The sequence below is a fragment of the Tiliqua scincoides genome, chromosome 4 (genome assembly GCF_035046505.1).
Source record: "Tiliqua scincoides isolate rTilSci1 chromosome 4, rTilSci1.hap2, whole genome shotgun sequence".
Taxonomy (NCBI): Eukaryota; Metazoa; Chordata; class Lepidosauria; order Squamata; family Scincidae; genus Tiliqua; species Tiliqua scincoides.
This window is the reverse complement of record NC_089824.1, coordinates 167,965,391-167,988,050: the sequence shown is the minus strand read 5'-3', so window position 1 is coordinate 167,988,050 and position 22,660 is coordinate 167,965,391. Positions and strand designations below refer to the sequence as shown.

At 42.2% G+C, this 22,660-nt stretch overlaps 1 protein-coding gene across 1 annotated transcript; it reads right to left on the bottom strand.

The window, feature by feature from the left end:
* Positions 1-371: 371 nt before the first annotated feature.
* On the bottom strand, positions 372-22,217 carry PSMA5 (proteasome 20S subunit alpha 5). Its single transcript, XM_066624039.1, has 9 exons — positions 22,033-22,217; positions 17,777-17,843; positions 14,815-14,941; positions 13,599-13,666; positions 12,086-12,193; positions 10,955-11,013; positions 7,905-8,007; positions 6,527-6,613; positions 372-650 (listed from the first exon to the last, which is right to left on the bottom strand). The coding sequence occupies exons 1-9, from the start codon at positions 22,059-22,061 to the stop codon at positions 573-575; spliced, it is 726 nt and encodes a 241-aa protein (XP_066480136.1). The 5' UTR covers positions 22,062-22,217; the 3' UTR covers positions 372-572.
* Positions 22,218-22,660: the final 443 nt, after the last annotated feature.

The following is a 22,660-nucleotide window of genomic DNA, read 5'->3' as shown; positions in this document are numbered from 1 at the left end:
CCGATGGTTGTGTTTCAAATTGGACTCCCTAGCAACAGTGACAGTATCATCGTTGCTAGGATGAACATCAATACTAAGGAAATTGGTGCTGAAGCAGCAGCCAATTGGGATAGTGAAGAGGATCACACTGAAGTGTCACGGCAATATTAGGGCCAGGGAACAGAGCATGCAGTGTGTGGGGAGCCCAGTCTCATTTCCACACCTTTTTGTGTGTCTTCCCCACCTTTTTGTGTGTCTTCCCCAATATAATCAGCAGAGTGTACATTTCACAGGAGAAGGAAAAATGTTTGCAAAATATGCCCCCCCTTTAGACTCAGAACCAATTTTAAACTTTCCACCCACTCCAGAACTTTATTATAGAAGAAATGAGATAAGAGTAACAAAATGATTTATTCTAGTTTCCTCTTATTGAAGATCTTTTTTATGTACAGAAACTGTAAAAAAATCTTTCAGCCTTTGTTTAAGAGCAGGCATATATGCTGCTGAAATAAAGTTACGGGCACTGGAAAAAAACTGAAGAGTCAGTTTGCTGTGATCAGGGAATGAGGCAGTTGGAGAGGTTTGCCCCCTCATCAAATGTCCTTGATGACATCTTCAAGCTCCTCTTTTGTGTACATGTGGAACTTCATCCCAGGCTCCACTGTTGCAAGCTGCAATGGCAGAGTAAAAATATTACATTTTACTATACACGTTGGGAAGATACAGCACTAGAAACAGGGCAGAAAACTTATGATGGAACATATGTTACTATTGGACTGTCTGAACTCATTTTAGCCAGTGGTAAGTTCTAGCCTCACACATACCAGGTCCCTAAAATAGCTGCCAGACACCAAAATGACTTCCAATAGGTTCTATTTCTCAACAGCACATGCAGAACAAGTCAATATCAAGCTCACTATTCAGCTTTTCCTTTGTCGGGTTAATAAGACCACTTTTATTTTGCAACATATTTCTTTGAGCCTAATGGACTACAGTACAGTTCTGGAGGGAACGGAGAGCAATCATACTTAAGGATGGTAATGAGCCTCCCAAAGATTAGAAAAAGAGCATAGGCAAGAGACAGATTGAGGTGCTACTTGGTTTTATCTTTTTAAAAAAATAATCAGTGCAAGCACGAAAATTACCAAGTTCGTTGCAAGATTTGGTCTACCTTTACATATCTTGAAAGTTCCAAGTTAGTGAAGTACAGGGTCCCCCATAACTGCAGGTTCAATTGACCATGGATGCTGGAAGGCCCTCAGTGCCAGCCACACCCTTTGGAGGGTGTTACTCCAGAGGGTCTTCTGAGGCCTGGAGAGGCCACAAATGTCTGCTTGCAGCCTCTGCAGGCCTCAGAATGACAATTTAAGCCAAAAAACCATCACTACTGGTTTTTCAGAGAACCGGAAGTGACATTTTTATGTCCTTAAAAGTCATTAGGAGGGCCAGAGAAGCCCCCTCTGCAGGTTTCAGAAGACCCTCCAGAGGCAAGAGAAGCATAGTGCCCTTCACCTCTGGAGGGTGTGAAGAGGCATCCCTGGTATCCACAGATTCACCTATCCGCTAGTCTGGAACAGAACTTAGGGGATATGGGGGATGCCTGTATTCTGGATGACATGGAAGATCTTAATCCACAGAAAACCAATTGCAAATGTAACACTTCTAGCTTTTCACTATAACACTACTGCCTAGTTTTCATACAGGGCTTTTCCTAAAAGTTCAAAACACTTCCTGCACATCTCAGTAATTCTGTAACCACCATGTAAAGCAGAGGGTTTTATTAGGCTCAGACTAGATTACAAAATTATGAGCCTATGGAAACGTCATCTCTTCAAAAAACAACAACAAAATACAGGTTTAATACAAGTTTAAACATGTATAGAGAAACAAGCTGATCTGATTTCTTTTTAAACAAAGTTCCAATAAATAATAAAAGATTAAATTTTTTTAAAGAAGTGACAATTAGTCCTCATCTCAATCTTACAAATTCTGCAATTTTGTCCATTTGACTCACTTCTAAAAAATTCTTGCAAGCTTTCAAACTTAGATTTCTAATTACATGCCCATACTATTTTAGCTGCAGTCAACAAGTTCAATGGTAGTTTTCTATCTTACCACCTAATTCCCACAATGTAATTTAAAAACACTATTACAGTGTCACAAGATTACATTTCCTAAATGAAATATAGAAAACATTTTCTACAATCAACCAATATGACTGGGCATTAGTACAGTTCCACCTTACATGTAACACATTGGTATCCAAGGTTGCATACTTCCAACATTTATAGGTCTTAATTTTTTTACATCTCTGTATGGTCAAATATCATATGCATAATATTTCATACATTAGATAAACACAGATTCTCCAGCAAGCGTCTGCCGGCAAGCAACACGACCACATGTGTGCTCCAGAATTCTAAAGAGTCTTGCTTGAGGGACTCTTTAGAACTCCAGAGCACATGTGTGCTCATGTTGCAGCCATGCGGTTCCCCCTTCTGGCTTGCTACCTAGGGTGGGCTGCCCACCCACCCACTACACCACCAATTCAAAATTCTGTTTTAACCTTTAGTACCCAAAATTGTCTGTACCCAGATGACCTAACACACCATCTTTGCTTACCAACTTCCCTATATATCAAGATCCTAAGAGATGATTCTGCTTTGAGTATATTTCTTGTCAGGCCAGGCCAATGGGGAGAAAAAAGGATTTTTTTAGCAGCAGTGCCATTTTTGGACTGTTCCCACCAGGGAAGCCCATTACAGACTGGCTCTATCCACATTTTCTAAATTAGTTAAGACTTATTTTGGCAGGTGCTCAGGAGGTGAGGTGGATATCCATTCAATTATTATTACTGGTTTTTCTTACATGATTTTTGTGATTTTATTTGGTTGCAATCTAAACTTTAACTGTGGGTTTATCAATATTCGTGTTTCCATTAATTTAATGGACTTGAGTGGATTAATTTCTAGGCAGCTCTGAGGGTTCAAACATATGGCAAGATATAACCCATTACCAGTAGCTACTTAATGAAAAAGCTGAAGGATAAGCATCTATCCCATATCCTGAATAGAAATATGCCAGTGTTTTCTTACTTGCTCATAGTATAAGAGGGCAACATTTGAACTTACTTACAGACTTGAAACAGACACAGTCACATATTCTGCAGATACTCGCCAGTAAGTCGAACCCACATAAAAGCTGAGGGCAAGTTTTGAGCCAAAAAACATGGAATTTTCTATGACCCTCGGATAAGTCAGGGGTTAAACTTAGGGGTTGTCTGACTACAGTTTTGTCTGATTTTACCCGAGGCCAGATCCTGAAAAATAGCCTACCACTAATTGTTACCTAAGAACTGTAGTCTCTTATTAAAAACATAGTAAAAGATCATAAGATACATTTTTATACTTTAAAATTCTGATCTTCACCACCTTTTTGTAAACACTATTAGAATAAGTGCACTGTAAACAACATACCAGTAGAACAGTGGTTCCCAACCTGGTAGTCATGTACTCCAGGGACACTCAACAGGACCTTTAGGGGTTCTTGAAAAAGAATGGAATAATGGCAGAAAAAAGCAGGTCGTGCTCCAGAATGCCTTGCAAGACCAGCAAGGCAGGAAGGGAGGTAGCTAGTTGGCTGTGAAAGCCCCACCAATAGCTAGTTTTTGGTCATCAATTCATCTATGAACCAGTGATTGATCACTTTCCATATTATGTTTCAGCTTTTTCACTGTGCTGGTTTTCAATCATCCAGAATTTCTCAGCACACTTTTGGTGCAAAACAGTGCAAAGGCAGTCTTCTGTTCTTTAGACAGACAGAGAAAACACTGTGAAATACGTGGGCTTTCATATAGAGGAGGGCTTGTATTATTACAAACATTTTGCCAATATGAAGGGTACAATTTATGGAAATGGGCTGCCAAGGGATATGCAAGTGAAAAAGGTTGGGAACCACTGCAGGAGAACCATGAATCAAATTCTCCTTTAAGATGTCAGGTGTGTTAAGCCAGAAGTTCTACATATAACATACAACCCATAACACATAACTGAGAGTGTGCAATTCAATTCACAGTAGAGAGATGCAGCTGCATATATTTGCAAACCTTTTTACTCAAAAGTAGACCCTGTGCTTTCCATGGGTGTTATTCTTAAGTAACAGTGCATTGAATTGTATACTGAATTGAATTGTAGCCTGAATTGAATTTCTGATGGAAAGGAGGATCCCATCCTGGTTAAAAAAAAAAAAGACTTCTGCCAAATACCTGCATTTGCAAAAAGGAACCAGGTTGCAGTAGCGAAAGGGAACTGAGGAGAATAAAAGGTTAACCTCAGCTGGAATTTCCCAGGAAAGTTACTATAGAACAGCCATTTTCAACCTTTTTCAGCTCACAGCACATTGTCAAGGCACTAAAATTATCAAAGTACACTCCCAGTTTTCTACTTACATTTAATTACAATTAATTTTTAATTAATATAATTAATACAATTAAATCATGACATGACAAAGGGCACAATCCTAACCAGGTCTACTCAGAAGTAAGTCCTATTTTGTTCAATGAGGCTTACTCTCAGGAAAGTGTGGTTAGGATTGCAGCCAAAGACTGGGGGGGGGGATGTGCCTGTGGGACTTACTTCTGAGTAGACATGCCTAGGATTGGGCTTTTGGTTGCACTCTTTTTTCTCAAATACAGGAGCAGGCAATTGGCACTTCTCTCTCCTCCTCTTCCCCACCCCACCCCCTCCCTCAGGCACATCCCCCCATCTCATAATTGCAGTTAGCACTTCTCCTACTGTTCCTCCCCTCACTGATCCACACCTTCCAAAGGTCCAGAATCATTTGCCTCACATTCTCCCACACCCCCCCCCCATTGCCTGCACCTGTTTAACAGAAAAAAGACCAATCCTAGGCATGTCTACTCAGAAGTCAGTTCCATTATAGTCAATGGGGCTTACTCCCAGGAAAGTGTGGCTACGATTGTGGTCCAATGCCCCTCCTCTGAAAGGCAAAGGCGGGGCAGAGAGGGTCGACTTGGGGAGCTGTAGGCAACTGTGGCAAGGAAAAGGGACTTCAGCCAGCCCATTCTTAGACCTCAGCCTAAGTAGCCTCAGCAGACTCACTGGCTTCCTACCTGCTTGCCTGCTCCGCCCAGACCTCCTCCAGGCTTTTCTGGTTGCCCAGTCAGCAGGCAGGGCAGACAAACGACTTGATACTCAATCCTAGGTGTGTTTACTCAGAAGTAAGCCCCATAATAGTCAACAGGGCTTACTCCCAGGTAAAGGAGGATTGGGTTGCAGCCTTCCTCTTGCTCACAGCAGGGGATACAAAGCAGCTGCTCCTTCCCCCCCCCCATGCCTCCTGAGAATCAAAGCAGCGCTTGGCACTGCCTCCTCTGGCCCCGAAGCCACAGCTGCTACAGAAACTAATGAGCCTGCTTTAGCAAGAACCGAAACTGTTCAGAGTTGAAAGGCTCTGCCCTCTGACTGACCCAGAGATAAGGCGACTTGAGAATTGGAGCTTGATTACTTGGCAAAAATTTCAGGTACCTGAGTATCTAGGGTAGTTACTAAGTATTCATGAGTGGTGAGAATTTTTTCTTACTGCATTTGCTCTGTGATGCAGATAACTTTAAAAAGCAACATGTCAGATTTTGCATCAAATCTTTATAGAATTCACAAAAGGTAATACCATTCTTGTTCTCTCTAACAGAAATGCCAAGGATGCACTGCTGATTAAAGGGAATCCCCAAACAGTGTGCCTGTTTTTCACCATAGTTAGACAAACAGCCACACTATGTATGGGATTTTGTTAGAAATTCTTCCTGAACATTCCAGGATTCTGGAATTCTAGCAGCACAACTTAGCAGGGTCTTAGGCTAAGTTGTGCTGATAGGCTGCTTAGTCTGTCTGTCTGTCTGTCTGTCGATAGGCTGCTTAGCCTATAGACAGGCTATCTATGCTCTAGGGTCTGTTACAGTCTCAACCAGTGATCAGGAAATACATTCCCAGGAGCCTTAAATGAGAGAAGACTGCAAACTTTAAACAGGGCATTGATTTACACTGTCACAATCTCAAGGTACCATAATGCTCAGTTTTAGAAATAAGGAGGCGGCCAAGGAATTAACCAATAATAAAGAATTTTTTCAGTGAACATAAATAATGGTGTTAAAAAGTTAAAGGGCTATTATCATTTGGACAGAGGATACTAGAATGCTTACTTCAAAGCTAAAGTTCATCTCAAGTCTAGCTAACAAAGAAGCAGGGATTATTATTATTATTTTTATTTATTTTATTAATTTATATCCCGCCTTTTTGCCCCATGGGTACACAAGGCGGCTTACAACAATTAAAAATACAAAAATAGCAATTAAAAACAATAATTAAAACAGGTGCACATAATTAAAAAATCTAAGTTTGAGAATAAGTTTGAGATCTTCAAATATAGCTAACTGTCATAAGACACTACACCTGTGACAAGTCTAACCCACTTTGATACCTGTGTTGACATTCCCTGGCTATTTGCCTTTTTCAGGAGGGTAATGACATACCTCAATATTGGTTGCATTCAGTTTTTCTTCCATAACTTGCTTTAGAATGACGAGGGAGGACTTGATTGCTTCCTTCAGTGTCATTGACTGTTAAAAGAAGTCATGAAAGTTAGAAACAAAGAGGAGCAACATGTACAGTGGCTGCAATATGGAGGCTGCCTCCACATGGCAAGCATTTGTGTGCAAAAGCTTACCACACGGAATGGATAATTCTCTGAACCTGACTACAAATGAGAGAAGTAGGCTAAATCTGCAGTGGCATCCAAGAAGTTGCAACTTCTGCCTTCTGTCCAACAAGATGGTGACCAAGACCAAAATGATATTACAAAATCAATTAGAAACCATGTGTATGAGAACTATTTACCCATGCCATGGTCACAACTTTTCCCTCTGAAATACCTCTACTATTGAGTGATGCAAGACTTTTGTTACTGGGCAAATCATTTTACAAGTCTAAACTGTTACAGTGAGATATACTGGATCTCTTTCACATTAAAGATTAGAAGTCTGCTCCTAGCTCACCGGTAATCACAGAAGGGCATTTACAGAGAAGGTAAGCATCTAAAGTCTTCTACTTGCTATCTGTTTATACAACATGACCCAGATAGGTTCATATTTTTAAACAATATGGTTGTGACCTACCACCACCTATGGGTTTTTAGAATTGTTATTACTATTTGCTACACTAGCTTTTAAATTATGTTTTAGATTTTAAATGTTTAATTCTTTGAATTTTATTTTGTATTTTATCTGTCAAGTATTGTAAGCTGCCTTGAACTTTTGGAAAAGTGGGTTCAGCTCAAAGGCCTTTTAAAAATCCACTTTTTCTGAGAAGTCTCTGCACAATCCCTTACACCTCCCTCTACTCCCACTGTAACTAAGCTTAAGTACACACAATTCAAAGAAATTATTATTTTAAACATTTATAACCCTCCCCCCATCTTCAAGGATTCAGGGTAGATTACAAATAAAAATTACAATACAAAATATCCAAGTGTCAGAAAGATGCAAATCATATCATAAACATTTGATCCACCATTTTTAAGAAAATAATAGGTTGATCATTAGTTCTATAATGCTTATGCTAACCAATTAACACTAACCTAGTTTGTTTCATGTGGCATGTATTTGATAAGCAGGTAGATAACACGTTATCCCCAGAGAAATTCATCAGGAGACAACTATTTTACTATATTTCCAGTAACAAATTATTAGGGACAAGGATAGTGCCAATCATAGTAAAATTCTTATTGTGGATAATACTAGAATGCCATTCTTGTCCACTTACTCCTTTCCTCCTACCAGGGATCTACAAAACAAAATGTGTTTTATGGGACTAAACCAACAGGCCAGACATGCTATCCAGACCGCATATTACCTTGTGATAAACCTCTTGCAGGGAGCTCTGTGCACCTTCTGAAGCTGATCCAATTGCTCTTGCATCACACTGTACAAATGTTCCAGATGGGTCCATGTGAAATCTAATCAAGCGAGATGACAAGAGAATGACTAAGAGATTCTTATGGCAAGTAGTTCTCCAGAAAAGGAATAATGCAGTATACTCAATGAATTAAAGATGGTAACAAGGTAAGCAAAAGCTCAATATGGGGCTAAACAGGAATGGGGACCTTCAAGCCTGCTTCTTGTGGCAGAAATACAACACGTGCATGGCAATCAGAGAGTTACCTCTAACATCATGGCAAGGCTATTAGAGTTGGTTCAGATATTTCTAGAGAAAATTGCTTGGAAACTGCACTTAGTTCAAAATGCAGTCATTAGGCTGCTACATGGGACCAGACAGTAACATGTTTCATTAGTGGTTAAACAACTACGCTGACTCCTGGTTCATTTACAGTCATGATTCAAAGTACTGATGCTTACCTTTAAAACTCTACATAACTTGGGACATGGAATGAACTCTTGCTTCCACACCAACTTTCCAATGAATTGAGGCCATTTCTGGAGGCCCTTCTCCAAAGAACTCTGCTGTGGACATAACTGGGGGAAGGGGCTTTTTGGTCACAGTGCTCTGCTCCAAAATGCTTTTCCCAGGAAGGCTCAACTGGCATCCACCATTATGTCCACTACGTGCCTTTTTTATTTTCTCAGGCACTTAGCTTTCAACTCCTATGACATTTTATGGTGTTATCTTCCTTTGTTTTAACTATTGGTGTTACAGTTTTATTCTGATTTTGTAAGTTATCCTAAAAACACATGTATTGAAAGCCAGAGTACAAATATGTACTGTACAAATAAGAACTGACTGTCAGCAGGGACTACACATTCCTTCTTTAAAAACCCAATGAAAGAAATAAAAGTGTAATACTTTTAAGATGAAGATTCAACTGAGAAAATTCTTGTCACAATTCAAACAACATGTGTCAGACTACGAAGGTTAATCCTTTCGAACAGTAGTTCTCACACTTTTAGCACCGGGACCCACTTTTTTAGAATGAGAATCTATCAGGACCCACTAGAAGTAATGTCATGACTGGAAGTGACAACATCAAGCAGGAAAATTTTTAACAATCCTAGGCTGCAATCCTACCCACACTTACCCAGGAGTAAGTCCCATTTACTATCATTGTTAAAACATATACAGAGTAGCCTGTTCAATGTACAGGTCTGGAACAGTTCCCCAAATGCAGTCACATACCATGGTAGCATCAAGTCTAATATATTAAAAATAAAATATTGAAATGAATGGGGACCCACCTGAAATTGGCTCATGACCCATCTAGTGGGTCCCAACACACAGTTTGAGAAACACTGCTTTAGAAAAATAAGTCTTAAGGTGCAGCAAAGTCTATGTCTTATTTTGAAGCAAATGGCATCTAGACACCCAAGAATGAACACGTGCCACTTGCTTCCAGTGTCAAGATCAGTGCTAAACAACGTTTAATGAAATGGGACAAGAAAGGGGAGAGTGCATGTAACACATCCACACAATCACACCCTACAGTCCTTCCAAACTGTAATTAAATTAAAAACTGACACGTCAAAGAAATTAAACATTCTGGAAGTATTCAAACAGCTTGAGAGGATTGTCCGAAGTTCATGAGACCAGGGTTTTTTTTAGTGTGAGCGAAAAAGTGTAAGGTATTGCCTAATATATGCAACTATTCCTGAAGGAGAATACACACTTGAAGATAGTTACATGTTAGATCAGTGTTTCTCAAGTACCTGAGGTGATGTTGACAGAGAGACCAGCAATAAAAGCAACAATCAGCAGTAGGAGGCTTGGCTCAAGTGCACAGAGCTCCAGCGTGTATTTTTCACTAGCTCAAAAAAGCCCTCCCACCTGCTCCAAACCTCTCTGGTCTCCCAATTTGGAAGTAACTTCATCACCAGTTACTTCTGGTGGTATTTCCAATAGGTGGACCATGTGAAGTGGTATAGCAGGAGACAAACGTTAAGAAACACGTTGGATTATTAGAAACAAAGTTGAAAAATTTGATCGGAGTGTGTTTTCGGCAGGGAGGGAATCCTTGGTCTGTTTTGTTCTCCCCCCCCCTTTCTTAATCAGTGTATCCCTTTGTTTTTTGTCCTTGAATGTGGCAAGCTGCAAACTCCTCACTCAAACTAAGCAGTCTCTCTTACAAAATTCAGAAAGGCTTGCTCCCTTAGAGAGAGTTTAGAACTCTGAAATACATAGAGCTTCTGGTTACAACTGCTCTCCCAACCCCACCTAAGAAATGTTATAACATACTATAGATATTATATTACTAGTAGCTCTGCTAGTCCTTTTGAAAAGACTAAGGAACATTTGTACCCTCCTCTTCGTTACTCTGACCTATTCAAACATTTGAGATTCATGCAAGTGTTACATTTGATGTGACAATACGTCACTCAACAACTGAGCACATGTTTTTATACAAGCTGCCAGCCTTGCACCCCAATCTTATAGAAAGCCATAGCTGCATTGGAACATTATAGCCCACAGCAATGTAGCTATGAAGGCATCCACTGAAGTAAAATACATCATGCTATGCTGCCTGTTCATTGAAATGCCATAGTATGTTATTGCTAATTATCAGTATCATAAGTTTTGCACCATCATAGATGACTTTACAGTCACTGAGCAACCATTAAATTTACTTACAGGCAAGTGGCCTCCAGTATTACTTCCATTTATTTCCATGCCAGATAACAGCTTTGCAGTTTGCCTCTACCCCACCTTCAGTGAAGGCAACAGTGACTGGCACAACTGGGTCTAGTTGCTGCTTCAATGTTCTGAATCACCTCATGTCACCAATTCAATCTCCCCTCACTTGCTTAAACAGAGTTCTAAGGATCTGTCAACACGTCCCTTTGACTTGCACAGAATTCTAAGGTGCCCCATGTCCTGACCAAGTGGCAGTAGTTTAAGCAGATTATTCTGCCCTTGAACAACATGAAACAAACGAAAGCAGCAACTATCAAACTTACAGCTGTGGTCCCTTTTCATCAACTCCTCCGAAGAGTAACGCCACACCAAATGGCCTTGACTAGAACAAAATCATAGAAGGATGAATAATAAGCATCTGTGTAGTGCTTTTTAAGTGTGCAAAATGATTCACATGTATTTTATTGATGTTGTCCTTACAACAACCCTATAAGGTACGTACTATTTCCATATTGCACCTGGGGAGTTGAAAAGGCAGCAACTCGTCTAAGGCCACCTACTGAAAAGTCATGGCACAGGCAAGATTCAAGTCAGTGAAGTTCCAATTTGAAGTGAAGTCTCTTGAACCCAAACCAAACGTGCAAAAAGTCACATGGAAATGGGCACAAAATGAGCACACTTTTAGATTGGAAACCCACATGCGGTTCCTTATCCATGAGACATGCATGAGTTTTTTGTCACAGAAATCCAAGTACCTGTCTCCTACTTCTTCAACTCTTAATCCATGAAATTGGGGTCTTCCACATGGCTTTTTGAAGTATGGTTACAAAACTTATGCAGCTTGAGATTTGTGACTTTGGAGTCCTTGGAGGAGGTGAGATGGCACCCTAGACTGGCTTCCAGAAGAACCCTCCTTCAGTACAGCTCACATTCTAATTATTCTCCTACCCCTTTTCTCCCACTTTCTCCTACCCCTTTTGGCTGGCAACTGTTACTGAGGTATATGCAGACAAGAAGTCTGCTGAAGAATGACTGGCCAGAGCTGGAGGAGGGAATAGCACAGCTTTTGCATTCAAGAAAGCCATGAAGTGAACACAAGAATTGTAAAAAACACATGGTTTCAAAGCCCACATGAGGTTAAACCCACGGAAGTATTTTCTCATAGAATAACTGCATATTTTGTTTGGGCCTCAGGACCCAATCCTATGCAACTTTCCAGCATCGGTGTAGCCCTGAGGTATGTAGCCCTGAGGTAAGGGAACAAATGTTCCCATACCTTGAGGAAGCCTCTGTGACTGCTTCCCCACCACAGGATGCAGTGCATGCCCCATTGGCACAGCTGCACCGGCACTGGAAAATTGGATAGGATTTGGCCCTCAGTCACTGCACTAGCTCTTAAGAGTTGAATAACTGGATATTTATTCAAAATATAATTTGCACAAGCACCTACTCACCATAGCACCTGGATCAGCATCTTCTTCTCCAAACTGTAATGCTAAGTTGGACACTGCCTGTGTCACACTCTCGACAGTCATGATTTCATTGTATGTAAACCAGTGATTCTGAGACAAGATAAGAGCTTAATATATCCCTTTACACAAGTCATTTTTAAACACACACACACAGAGCAGAGAGCACACCTGAGCCGAGGATCTGACAAAACAACCCTTCAGATCAGCATCAGCTAATGTCTTCAGTACTGCGAGGCCAAACCCTTTCCAGTCATAATGTTACCAGCTGTGTCTATACAAGTAGCCTAAGCATAGTCCAGACCCCATGGGTAAAAACCCTAGGTACTATCCTAGTGTAAACAGAGAGGATGCCCCAAGATGCTATGGGCGATATTCTCATTTGGTGCCGCTAGAGACCTCTACCAAAACAAAACTAGCACATTACCTGATATACAGGAGTGCCCCATATTCCGCAGGGATTCTATTCCTGAACCCCCCGCAAATAGCCGAAACTGCAGATATGGGCGAACACCTGTTCCCACAGTCCGGGGGGCTGCCCCTGGTAGAGGCTTCTGAGCTCAGCAGAGGCCAAGGAGGTCCATCCCCAGCCTCTGCTGGGCTCAGACTGAGCTTCAGACTCAAAGCATGCGACTTCCGGTTTCACAGAGAAACTGGAAGTGAAGTTTTTAATGCCTTATACGACATTAGAAGGCCGGGGGAAAAGCTTCTCCCAACTCTTCCCAATCAGGAAGAATGTCAGCCCATAGCATGCTCTCTGACCTGACAGAAATCCCTTGCAGAGCAAATAAGAGAACACTTCAATGTAGAGAGACGGACTGGCAAAGAGGAACCACCACTCAAGGTATTTGCTTGCCAATTTCAATGTGGTACTGCAAAGCAGTCGTAAGGAATTGAGACAGGAGATTACTAAGATCTATGGACCACTAGGTGGCCCCACTCCTACTTAACCAACACTGTGAATGTCTAGCCACAACAATTTGACTTGAGACTTGATTCACTATACCAGGCTTTTGAACTTCGTGTTGTTTGCAAGTAATACTTTCTGAGGACCAATGCCCCTGAAGACTACAGCTGTAAACAGAAAGAGATGGTTTGACCCACAGTTGTCCCTGCAGCAATAGAGAGGCTTTTCCAGGTGTGGCTGCCTCCTGATCTTTCCTGTGCACACTTCCCAACCCATGCTCTTTTGAAGATTTTAAAATGTTCAGGCAAGGTAATAAATGGATACTGAGCCAAGGCAATAAGAGATATGCTGCTAACAATATAAGGCACACAATATGGTACCTCATTCTAATCTCTACAAAGCAACTTTTTATATATTTTTATAGAAAAGAGCATTTTCATTATTTTCCATGAAGCACCTAATATTTAACACATGGACAGAGCATCAGGCTGTCCTGTATTCAGTTCTATTGTTTATTAGACACAAATAAAAAAACATGTTATTAAAAGGCAGGAATAGAGACTCACTATAGATCAGCACTGAAGTATTTACCTGCGTCTCAACTCTTGCTTTGTCAATTAAGGTCTTTGCATCAGCTATTAAACCACTCATTGCACAGCCTAGAGAAAGATGGAGATAATGTTAGTCATTAATCCACTTTCAGCCCATTAAGCTTCAACTTCCGGTGAGTTAGAGTGCCCTTACATCACACACGCTATGTTTCAAAAGGTGGCAGCCAAATAAGTGAAGCATTATCATGTAAACAGCTAAACCTTTCTGCTATGAATGCAACAAATCATCACAGAGCAAAGCAGCAAATAAACTAGTCTGCATCTCTTCCTCTATCCTAGTTCAAAGAACTCTTGTCTGTTCAGAAGCACAGGGGAATGAAATCTGGACAAGGCCTAGAAACTGCTGGGTAGGATATATTCATTTTCCTCTTAATTAGTATTGTTTATTTTTCTGGAAAGGTAGTGGCAAAGTAAGAGATTTGAGATGGTAGGGAATTTGTCTTCTTCCTAAATCTGGAATTAAGTAAAGAAGCTCAGCAGTTCCAAAGCACACACTATAAGTTCACATATAAAAATACTGTACAAAGTAGTCTGTTGGTCTCCTTTATGCCTTAAAGGAACAAGGAAGTATCAAGGTTATCTGTTTAGAGGTGATTAAACACGAATTAGCCTAAAAGATGTTTCTACTCATTACAGTGTCCAGGTAAAAGTAAAACCACTCTAAGAAAAATAATCAGGATTAGAAAGACAGGAATAATATTAAAAACAGGAAAAGGAATAGACACAGAGAATATAGTCTCAGATGCAAGCTTCAGGTTTCATCAGCTGTGTTCGCTGGGGGTGTGTGCGTGCCAAAGTGCAAGAAATGGTCTTGAGCATAGAGGACAGGCTAACATTAGTGGTCCAATCGGTAAGCTTCCAGTACAGAAGCTGGCTGTAGATCAAGCGTTTACATTGCAATTCCCTGCCCTCCGACTTCTAAATTTGGGGACAAGCTTTCACTAGTGAGGTCAAGTAGAAGCAAGTTACAGCTGCTGCTTCCTACTCCTGCAACTATGTCCTGCTGGCTTAGAGCCTGGAAAACCAGTGACCATTACCAATAACTATTAACCCCTCACCAAATAAAAATTTAAAAGCCTGCACAGAGCTTGCAGACATTTCAGAATGAACTTGTCATTAAACAATCTGCAGAGGAATATTTACATTCATATACAGTACAATTACTGTAGAAATTAATACATGTTCATTACTCTTACCTATGTGAGAATCTATTTCTACAATTTTCTCAATACTGCTGGGTTCCATAAGTGGAGAAGTGATCCTCTTCTCCACAGCCAGGCAAACCCCTTCAGAAGTCTGAATTCCAATTGCTGTGGAACCAAGCTTTTTGTTTTAAAAAAACAGAGAGAAAGATCAGTACTAGTAAACCACTGTTGATATTTTCGCAGAACTTTGTATACATACTCAGATATTCATCTGACCAGACCCAAAATAACAGAACACTACTATGTACATGCTTTACTTACAGAAGGTACAAAAAGTAAACCACACTGCAACAGTTAATAGAAGCCTGAACATTAAACCATACCTTTCATGTTTCTGAAGCAATCCCCCTTGTCAGATATACTTTCTTCCCCAAGTTTATGACTTTAACACCTTACTACGATGCTGCACAAAATGGTTTAAACATTTTAAATGTTCTTCCATGACTCACAAAGACATGAGATGATGATTCATTTCACAGCAGCACATTTCAGTTTTCTTCCAAGGTGAACTTTAAAAAATTGTTATAAGTTCACCATTACACACACACCATTTATATAAAATTGTCCCTTTAAAAAATCCAATTTAAAATATCTGAAAGTAATACAAGAAAATATATTAACATGTCCATCCATCACCTCTTAAAGCTCAATCCTTGACCCACTCATATGGAGTTAAAGAGATTTTTTCTAAGTAAACCATATAAGGGCAAAAGGTTCTGAGATCAAGCATTATAAATATAAAATAAACCATATATTATTGTATAAATTACAACTAAAGGCATACCCCAGTATCTGTTCCAGAACCTTGCACAGTTAACTGAAACCATGGATACACAGGAACGCCCCCACACTCCAGAGGCAAGGGCAGCTCTGCTCGCCTCACCTCTGAAGGTTTTTCTGAGCCCCCCAGAGGCCGTGTGTGTCTGCCCACAGCCTCTGCGGGGCTCAGAATGGCAATTTTGATGACAATAAGAGCAACTTTTTTGCAGAAGTGACATTTTTATGCCTTATAAGGCATTCTGAGATCACTTACTTGCCTGTTAGAGACTAAATTCAGGGAAGCACCCGTATCCGTGGTTTCAGTTAACCACGAATCGGATCTGCAGATCCTACCTTGTGCCCCATCCTGCGCGTGCCCCCTTTGGAGATGAGGAGAGCAGAGGTTCCTTTGCTTCCAGAGCCTTTCTGAGCCCTGAAGAGGCCCCACATGTCTGCCTGCAGCCTCTGCAGGGTTCAGAATGCCTTATAGGGCATAAAATCATCACTTTTGGTTTACCTCCGGAAAACAGAAGTTTCTGCCAACATATTTTTTTTTGGCCGAAATGGCCATTCTGAACACCACAGAGGCCACAGGTGAATGCAAGCATCCTCTGCAGGGCTCAGAAAAGCCTCCAGAGGCAAGGGGAGTTAGGCATGTGCCTGCATGCGTATGGGGAGCACCAAACAACAATCCTTAATTTTACAATTGGTCTCCTAAGCTGCTCCACTGCTTCGTTCTTCAGCCATGTGGACATAGGAACACTCTGGGCAGTCGTGTCTATGGCCTGGACATCCTGATGCAAAGCCTGCTGGGACAATGGGTCATAGCAGCAATGGCTCAGAGCATCCCTATGGCCACATTGCTGAAGAATGAAGTAGCAGAGCAGCAGAACAGTAAGAGCTGCTCACAGAGGGGAGGGATTTGTGAACTTTTTGTTGAAAAACGGTAGATGCTGTTGTTGTTAATAATAATATGGGTGAATGCTGGATCTGGCCTGTAGGCCAGAGTTTGGCTAGCCCAACTCTAATGCTTTGGAACGGATAATTATAAGTATACAAATTACTTGCAGATATGTTGGATTTCAGGTTAGGAAATACTATCTGATTCTTTCAGATGTGGCAAGTTGTTTTTTCTGTCCTACTTGCAAAACAGCATATTGTAATAAGAAGCAGGGAATACTACTATGTAATTGTAAAGAAGAATTTGGAATGTGTCTGTAGGAAAGGCAGGTGGCCATCTCTAGACACAGAAAGCATCACCACTTTTTAAGCATTTCCCCTTGATCATAGAGAAAATGTGACTTTTCTCCCTATTAAAACTGGGATAGCTGGTAACCTAGTGAAAGCACAACTGCAGCACCTCCATTCCAACATTAGCTCACAAAACCAGAAATAAATAGCATACTAGCTCCAAGGCCCAAAGCATAAAACTCATAGTCCACCACCATGGGGATAGATCCAGGATAGCTAGTGCATTTCACCTAGTTACATCAATTCCACATAAAGAAAATGTTGGAAGCAGAGTGTGGTGGAGAAAAAATACTGGATAATGAGTTAATTTAGGAGCATTATTAATAGATGTGATTACATCAGGAGGTACAGACATTGTCTGACTTAAGACTTGCAATTCTATGCACACTTACCTAGGAGCAAATCCCAATGCACACAGTGTAAACATGCACTGAATCACTCCATGATCCGAGTTTAGCTTTTACAAAAATTGCATTTGTATGCAATAGGGTTAGATAAAGCACTAATCTGATATCAGGTCAATCCCAACTGGAAAAACCAGTAGGATCAGGGCTGTTCATAGACTGTGCTCTCTCAGATTCTCTGCTCCAAACCAAACAGCACAAATTTTGGATAACACTGTTCAAACTTTACATATGAATCTGAATCCACTGATTTGACATCTCCCATTCCAATAATAAGTATTTGTAGGATATTCTGAACGTGCAAAGTGCTTCACATGCATTATCTCGATGTAATCCTTAAAATAACCCTGAGAGGCAAGTATTATCATCCCCATATTGTAACTGGGAAACTATGGCTCAGCGGGATCAGTTTGCTTGAAGCCACGTAGTGTGTTCATAGCAGAGTTAAATTTTGAACCCTAATTCTCACCAATCTTTTCAGCCTTGTGAAACAGCTTGAGGTGTTCTGCTTACATAATAGTTTAAAATACGTGTAGTACCTTAATAGCTTCAATGGCATATTCCACCTGGAATAATCTTCCCTCTGGAGAAAAGGTGTTCACACCCCTACAATTGAAACATAAAAAGGTAAACCCATTAGACATTTCCTCAGAAGTAAGTTATCCCAGAATTACAGCCTACAAAATAGGGATTTAGAAAATTTATCCTAACAAAACTTATGCAAGAACTGAGCGTGTTTCTTTTAGTGAATGAACAAGTCTATATATCTGTATATCTATTCCTCAGCACTAATACAAATTTACATTCCATTGAAATCTAACTTTGTTCGTCAAATAATGTACTCTGTGTGTTGGTGTTTGCACTATAGTATACAAATCCACAACAATGTCTTAGAGCACGGGTTAGCAACCTTTTCGTCCATAGAACATCAGGTCATTGCCAAACATCTGGGGTGATGATCTCCGTGCTATGCTGAGCTTGGCTAAGGGAGCCAAGCCTGCAGCCTGATTTGCTGCACACCAGACAAGCAATGGCAGAGCTGCCTGCCCAGTAACGGGGCATCCCGTATCACTGCTTCCTTGGTAAAAATACCCATTGGTCGATGACGGCCTCAAGACTGTGGGTCAGATTATTTTCATTGGCAGGCCAGAACCGGCTTACGGGCCTTAGGCTGTCAACCCCCCTGGTCCAGACACCACTCTCTCACTTCCCCCAAGACACGAAGACCTAATGGCAATATGAGTCCTACCAATTGAACCACAAGTTCTGAATTCAATACTGTACTTTGTAGTTACAAAACTGTCCCATCAGATCTAATTAGATTAGATCCCATCAGATCTAATCTTGCAATTTCATACCAAGAATAAGAAACCACTGCCTCAATATTCTCCATGAATACTCAAGAACCCTCGTGCAACAAAGTATTAGCAAGTGGTTGCTCCACAACTATGAAACTTATGTCTTTGGGAAAATTGTCAGATTCCAAGCATTTTCCAAAAGCAATGCAAACCAACTAATCAAAATCAAATTTATTTTGGGTTAGCACTTAGCAGTGGAGAGCTGTGGTATATAACAAAATATGAACCAAAATTAAATCATGAATGTGGAAAATGTGCCTCTCAATAGTCCAATATCTTCTCCCCCAAAATACTTAGTATTTATTTGGTAACTACTGCATTAATGGCACAAGTTTTTGCTAACTGACTAAAGACAGTACAAACGTGACAGCTTTTGCAAGAGCAATTCCATTTACCTACCGGGTAAGATGGTGGAATGCCTCATCAAAGATAGGATCTCAAAACACATAGATGAACAGGCCTTGCTGAGGGAAAGTCAGCATGGCTTCTGTAAGGGTAAGTCTTGCCTCACGAACCTTATAGAATTCTTTGAAAAGGTCAACAGGCATGTGGATGTGGGAGAACCCGTGGACATTATATATCTGGACTTTCAGAAGGCGTTTGACACAGTCCTTCACCAAAGGCTACTGAAAAAACTCCACAGTCAGGGAATTAGAGGGCAGGTCCTCTCATGGATTGAGAACTGGTTGGAGGCCAGGAAGCAGAGAGTGGTTGTCAATGGGCAATTTTCACAATGGAGAGAGGTGAAAAGCGGTGTGCCCCAAGGATCTGTCCTGAGACCTGTGCTTTTCAACCTCTTCATAAATGACCTGGAGACAGGGTTGAGCAGTGAAGTGGCTAAGTTTGCAGACGACACCAAACTTTTCCGAGTGGTGAAGACCAGAAGTGATTGTGAGGAGCTCCGGAAGGATCTCTCCAGACTGGCAGAATGGGCAGCAAAATGGCAGATGCGCTTCAATGTCAGTAAGTGTAAAGTCATGCACATTGGGGCAAAAAATCAAAACTTTAGATATAGGCTGATGGGTTCTGAGCTGTCTGTGACAGATCAGGAGAGAGCTCTTGGGGTGGTGGTGGACAGGTCGATGAAAGTGTCGACCCAATGTGCGGCGGCAATGAAGAAGGCCAATTCTATGCTTGGGATCATTAGGAAGGGTATTGAGAACAAAACGGCTAGTATTATAATGCCGTTGTACAAATCTATGGTAAGGCCACACCTGGAGTATTGTGTCCAGTTCTGGTTGCCACATCTCAAAAAGGACATAGTGGAAATGGAAAAGGTGCAAAAGAGAGCGACTAAGATGATTACGGGGCTGGGACACCTTCCTTATGAGGAAAGGCTATGGCGTTTGGGCCTCTTCAGCCTAGAAAAGAGACGTCTGAGGGGGGACATGATTGAAACATACAAAATTATGCAGGGGATGGACAGAGTGGATAGGGAGATGCTCTTTACACTCTCACATAATACCAGAACCAGGGGACATCCACTAAAATTGAGTGTTGGGTGGGTTAGGACAGACAAAAGAAAATATTTCTTTACTCAGCGCGTGGTCGGTCTGTGGAACTCCTTGCCACAGGATGTGGTGCTGGCGTCTAGCCTAGACGCCTTTAAAAGGGGATTGGACAAGTTTCTGGAGGAAAAATCCATTATGGGGTACAAGCCATGATGTGTATGCGCAACCTCCTGATTTTAGAAATGGGTTATGTCAGAATGCCAGATGCAAGGGAGGGCACCAGGATGAAGTCTCTTGTTATCTGGTGTGCTCCCTGGGGCATTTGGTGGGCCGCTGTGAGATACAGGAAGCTGGACTAGATGGGCCTATGGCCTGATCCAGCGGGGCTGCTCTTATGTTCTTATATAGTTATCACCTTCTGAGCCAAACGGTTCTAGACTGGCATACTGAACAATGTTATTAGGTTGAGCTGGTGGAGTGTGATGAATCATGCATTAGCTCTGTCCAATTCAGCACAACTGAAAACAAAAGTGAAACCTGGAAGGCTAATCACTATGACTAAGGAAAGTGACTGAGGCCTTGCCTACACAATAGCTCACATAAGACTACAGCAACCATTTTCAATCACTGTGCCATGGCACATTGGTGTGCCACAAGTGGTCCACAGGTGTGCTACAGAAATTTGGGGGAAGGTCATTCATTAGTAGGGCCAATGGGGGATGTGGGCCCCACACTGGCAGCATGGTGTGCCTTGTCAATTGTCAAAAAACTGATGGTGTACCTTAACATTTTTAGTGCCTTGTCAGTGTGCCATGAAAAAGATTGAAAAATCACTGGACTGCATTACTGCTTCACAATAGTTAGGCCCTATCTCCCATGGTCAAAGTAAAATGTGAATCTGTGCCAGCAACTAAGCTACAGTATTGATAACTATTAGGTGCCTCATTTATTAGCTTCTAAAGAACAAGAAAGCCTTCCACTGCCATTCACATGTTCTCCCAAAAACAGAGTTCAATTGGACAAACTTGGAGTTCAAGAAATAGTCACACATTCCATAAAGATGAAGAGCAGATTTATTATAACCAAGCTATAACAAAAGCAAAAATAATTGGCAACTTTTGCAGAGCCACTGGAAAGGGATATTTGACATGTCTGCAGTTTAGGCTGACTTTGACTTTTTTCCACTGGGCTGAGAAAAGGCACTAAAGAGAAACTCAAAAGTAGGTCTGATGCTTGTGCACCTCTCTCAGCCTGTGATGGGCTTCTGCAGAGCGCAAGAGGAGCACCTCGCCTCTGACCTTACCTACCTGGAAGCTGAGTTCACCTGGACTATGCCTGGACTTGCATCCTATGGAATACATTTATCAAAAGGTGGAAAGCATCAGTTTAAACCACCTCCAGTCATCACAGCTTCACACAACAGAGATTATTGGAAGTTTCTCAGGTCACAATCCTATCCACACTTACCTGGGAGTAAGTCCTACTGACTCTAATGGGACTGACTTCTGAGTAGACATGCACAGGATTGGGCTCTGAGGCTGCAATCCTATCCACACTTACCTGGGAGTAAGCCCCAATGACTCTAATGGGACTGACTTCTGAGTGGGACTCTAATGGGACTCTGACTTCTCAGAGGCTTGGGCTCTGAGGCTGCAATCCTATCCACACTTACCTGGGAGTAAGCCCCACTAACTCTAATAGAACTGACTTCTGAGTAGACATGCAGAGGCTTGGGCTCTCAGACACCTACACAGAAAGCAAGGCCCGGGGGGGGGGAGGAGCAGGGGAGCCCACACCCCCTCCACGGGGTCCCCCTCGGAGCCACGGCTGGTGGGAGCTTCAGCCAAGGACTGGGAGGAAGGCCGGGAAGGCCCCGGGGGGGGAGTATCACCACCCCACCCCGCAGGCAAGCAGGCCGCCCGCAGTGACTCAGCCCCAGCCCAGGACCGACCAGGCCGCGCGCCCTTCCGCACCGCCCCCACTGACCTGTCGTACTCGGACCGCGTCAGGAACATGCTTGGCGGCGGAGGCTCCTGAAGCACCGATCAAAAAACGCAGCGCACGCGGGCCGCGGCAGCCGTCAGTCCCACTTCGAGCCGCACTCTAGGCAGGGATGGCTGCGGCCCTGTCAGCGCAGCACCGGTCGCTCACAGAACTCGCGCGCATCGCGCATGCGCGGAACGCCGCCATCGCCTCGCCAGGGCCAATAGGGCTCCGGAGCGGGACCGCACGATGCGACCGTGTGATTGGTCCCGGCGACACTCGTACCCAGTACCGGTTGGCTGGCGGTTGCCATGGCTCCCAGGAGACAGCGAGGCCCGCCCTTCCTTTAGAGCGCATAGGGGAGCCAGCCTCAGTGTAAGGAATTGCGGGCAGCAGGAGCGAGCGAGGAGGGCAGTGCTGGGTTGCCCAAAGGACTGCCTCCCTCCTGGTTACATTCAAGGCATCTCCCTCTCATGCCTTGCACTGACTCACAGCCCATCCTATCCAGTGGCGTCGCTGGGGGTGACACGCTAAAATCGCAGTGGTTAGGCGTAACCCCATCATGTTATATACCGTTGGATGCGGAATTTCCAGCAGAATGCAGTGCAAAAAACCAGAGCGAAATATCTCC

Coding starts and splice junctions, on each gene's coding strand:
- PSMA5 (XM_066624039.1), bottom strand. CDS start 22,061: ATGTTCCTGACGCGGTCCGAGTACGACAG. Junction 17,844..22,032: donor ACGCGGTCCGAGTACGACAG/GTCAGTGGGGGC, acceptor TTTCAATTGTAG/GGGTGTGAACACCTTTTCTC. Junction 12,194..13,598: donor AAGCAAGAGTTGAGACGCAG/GTAAATACTTCA, acceptor ATCTTGTCTCAG/AATCACTGGTTTACATACAA.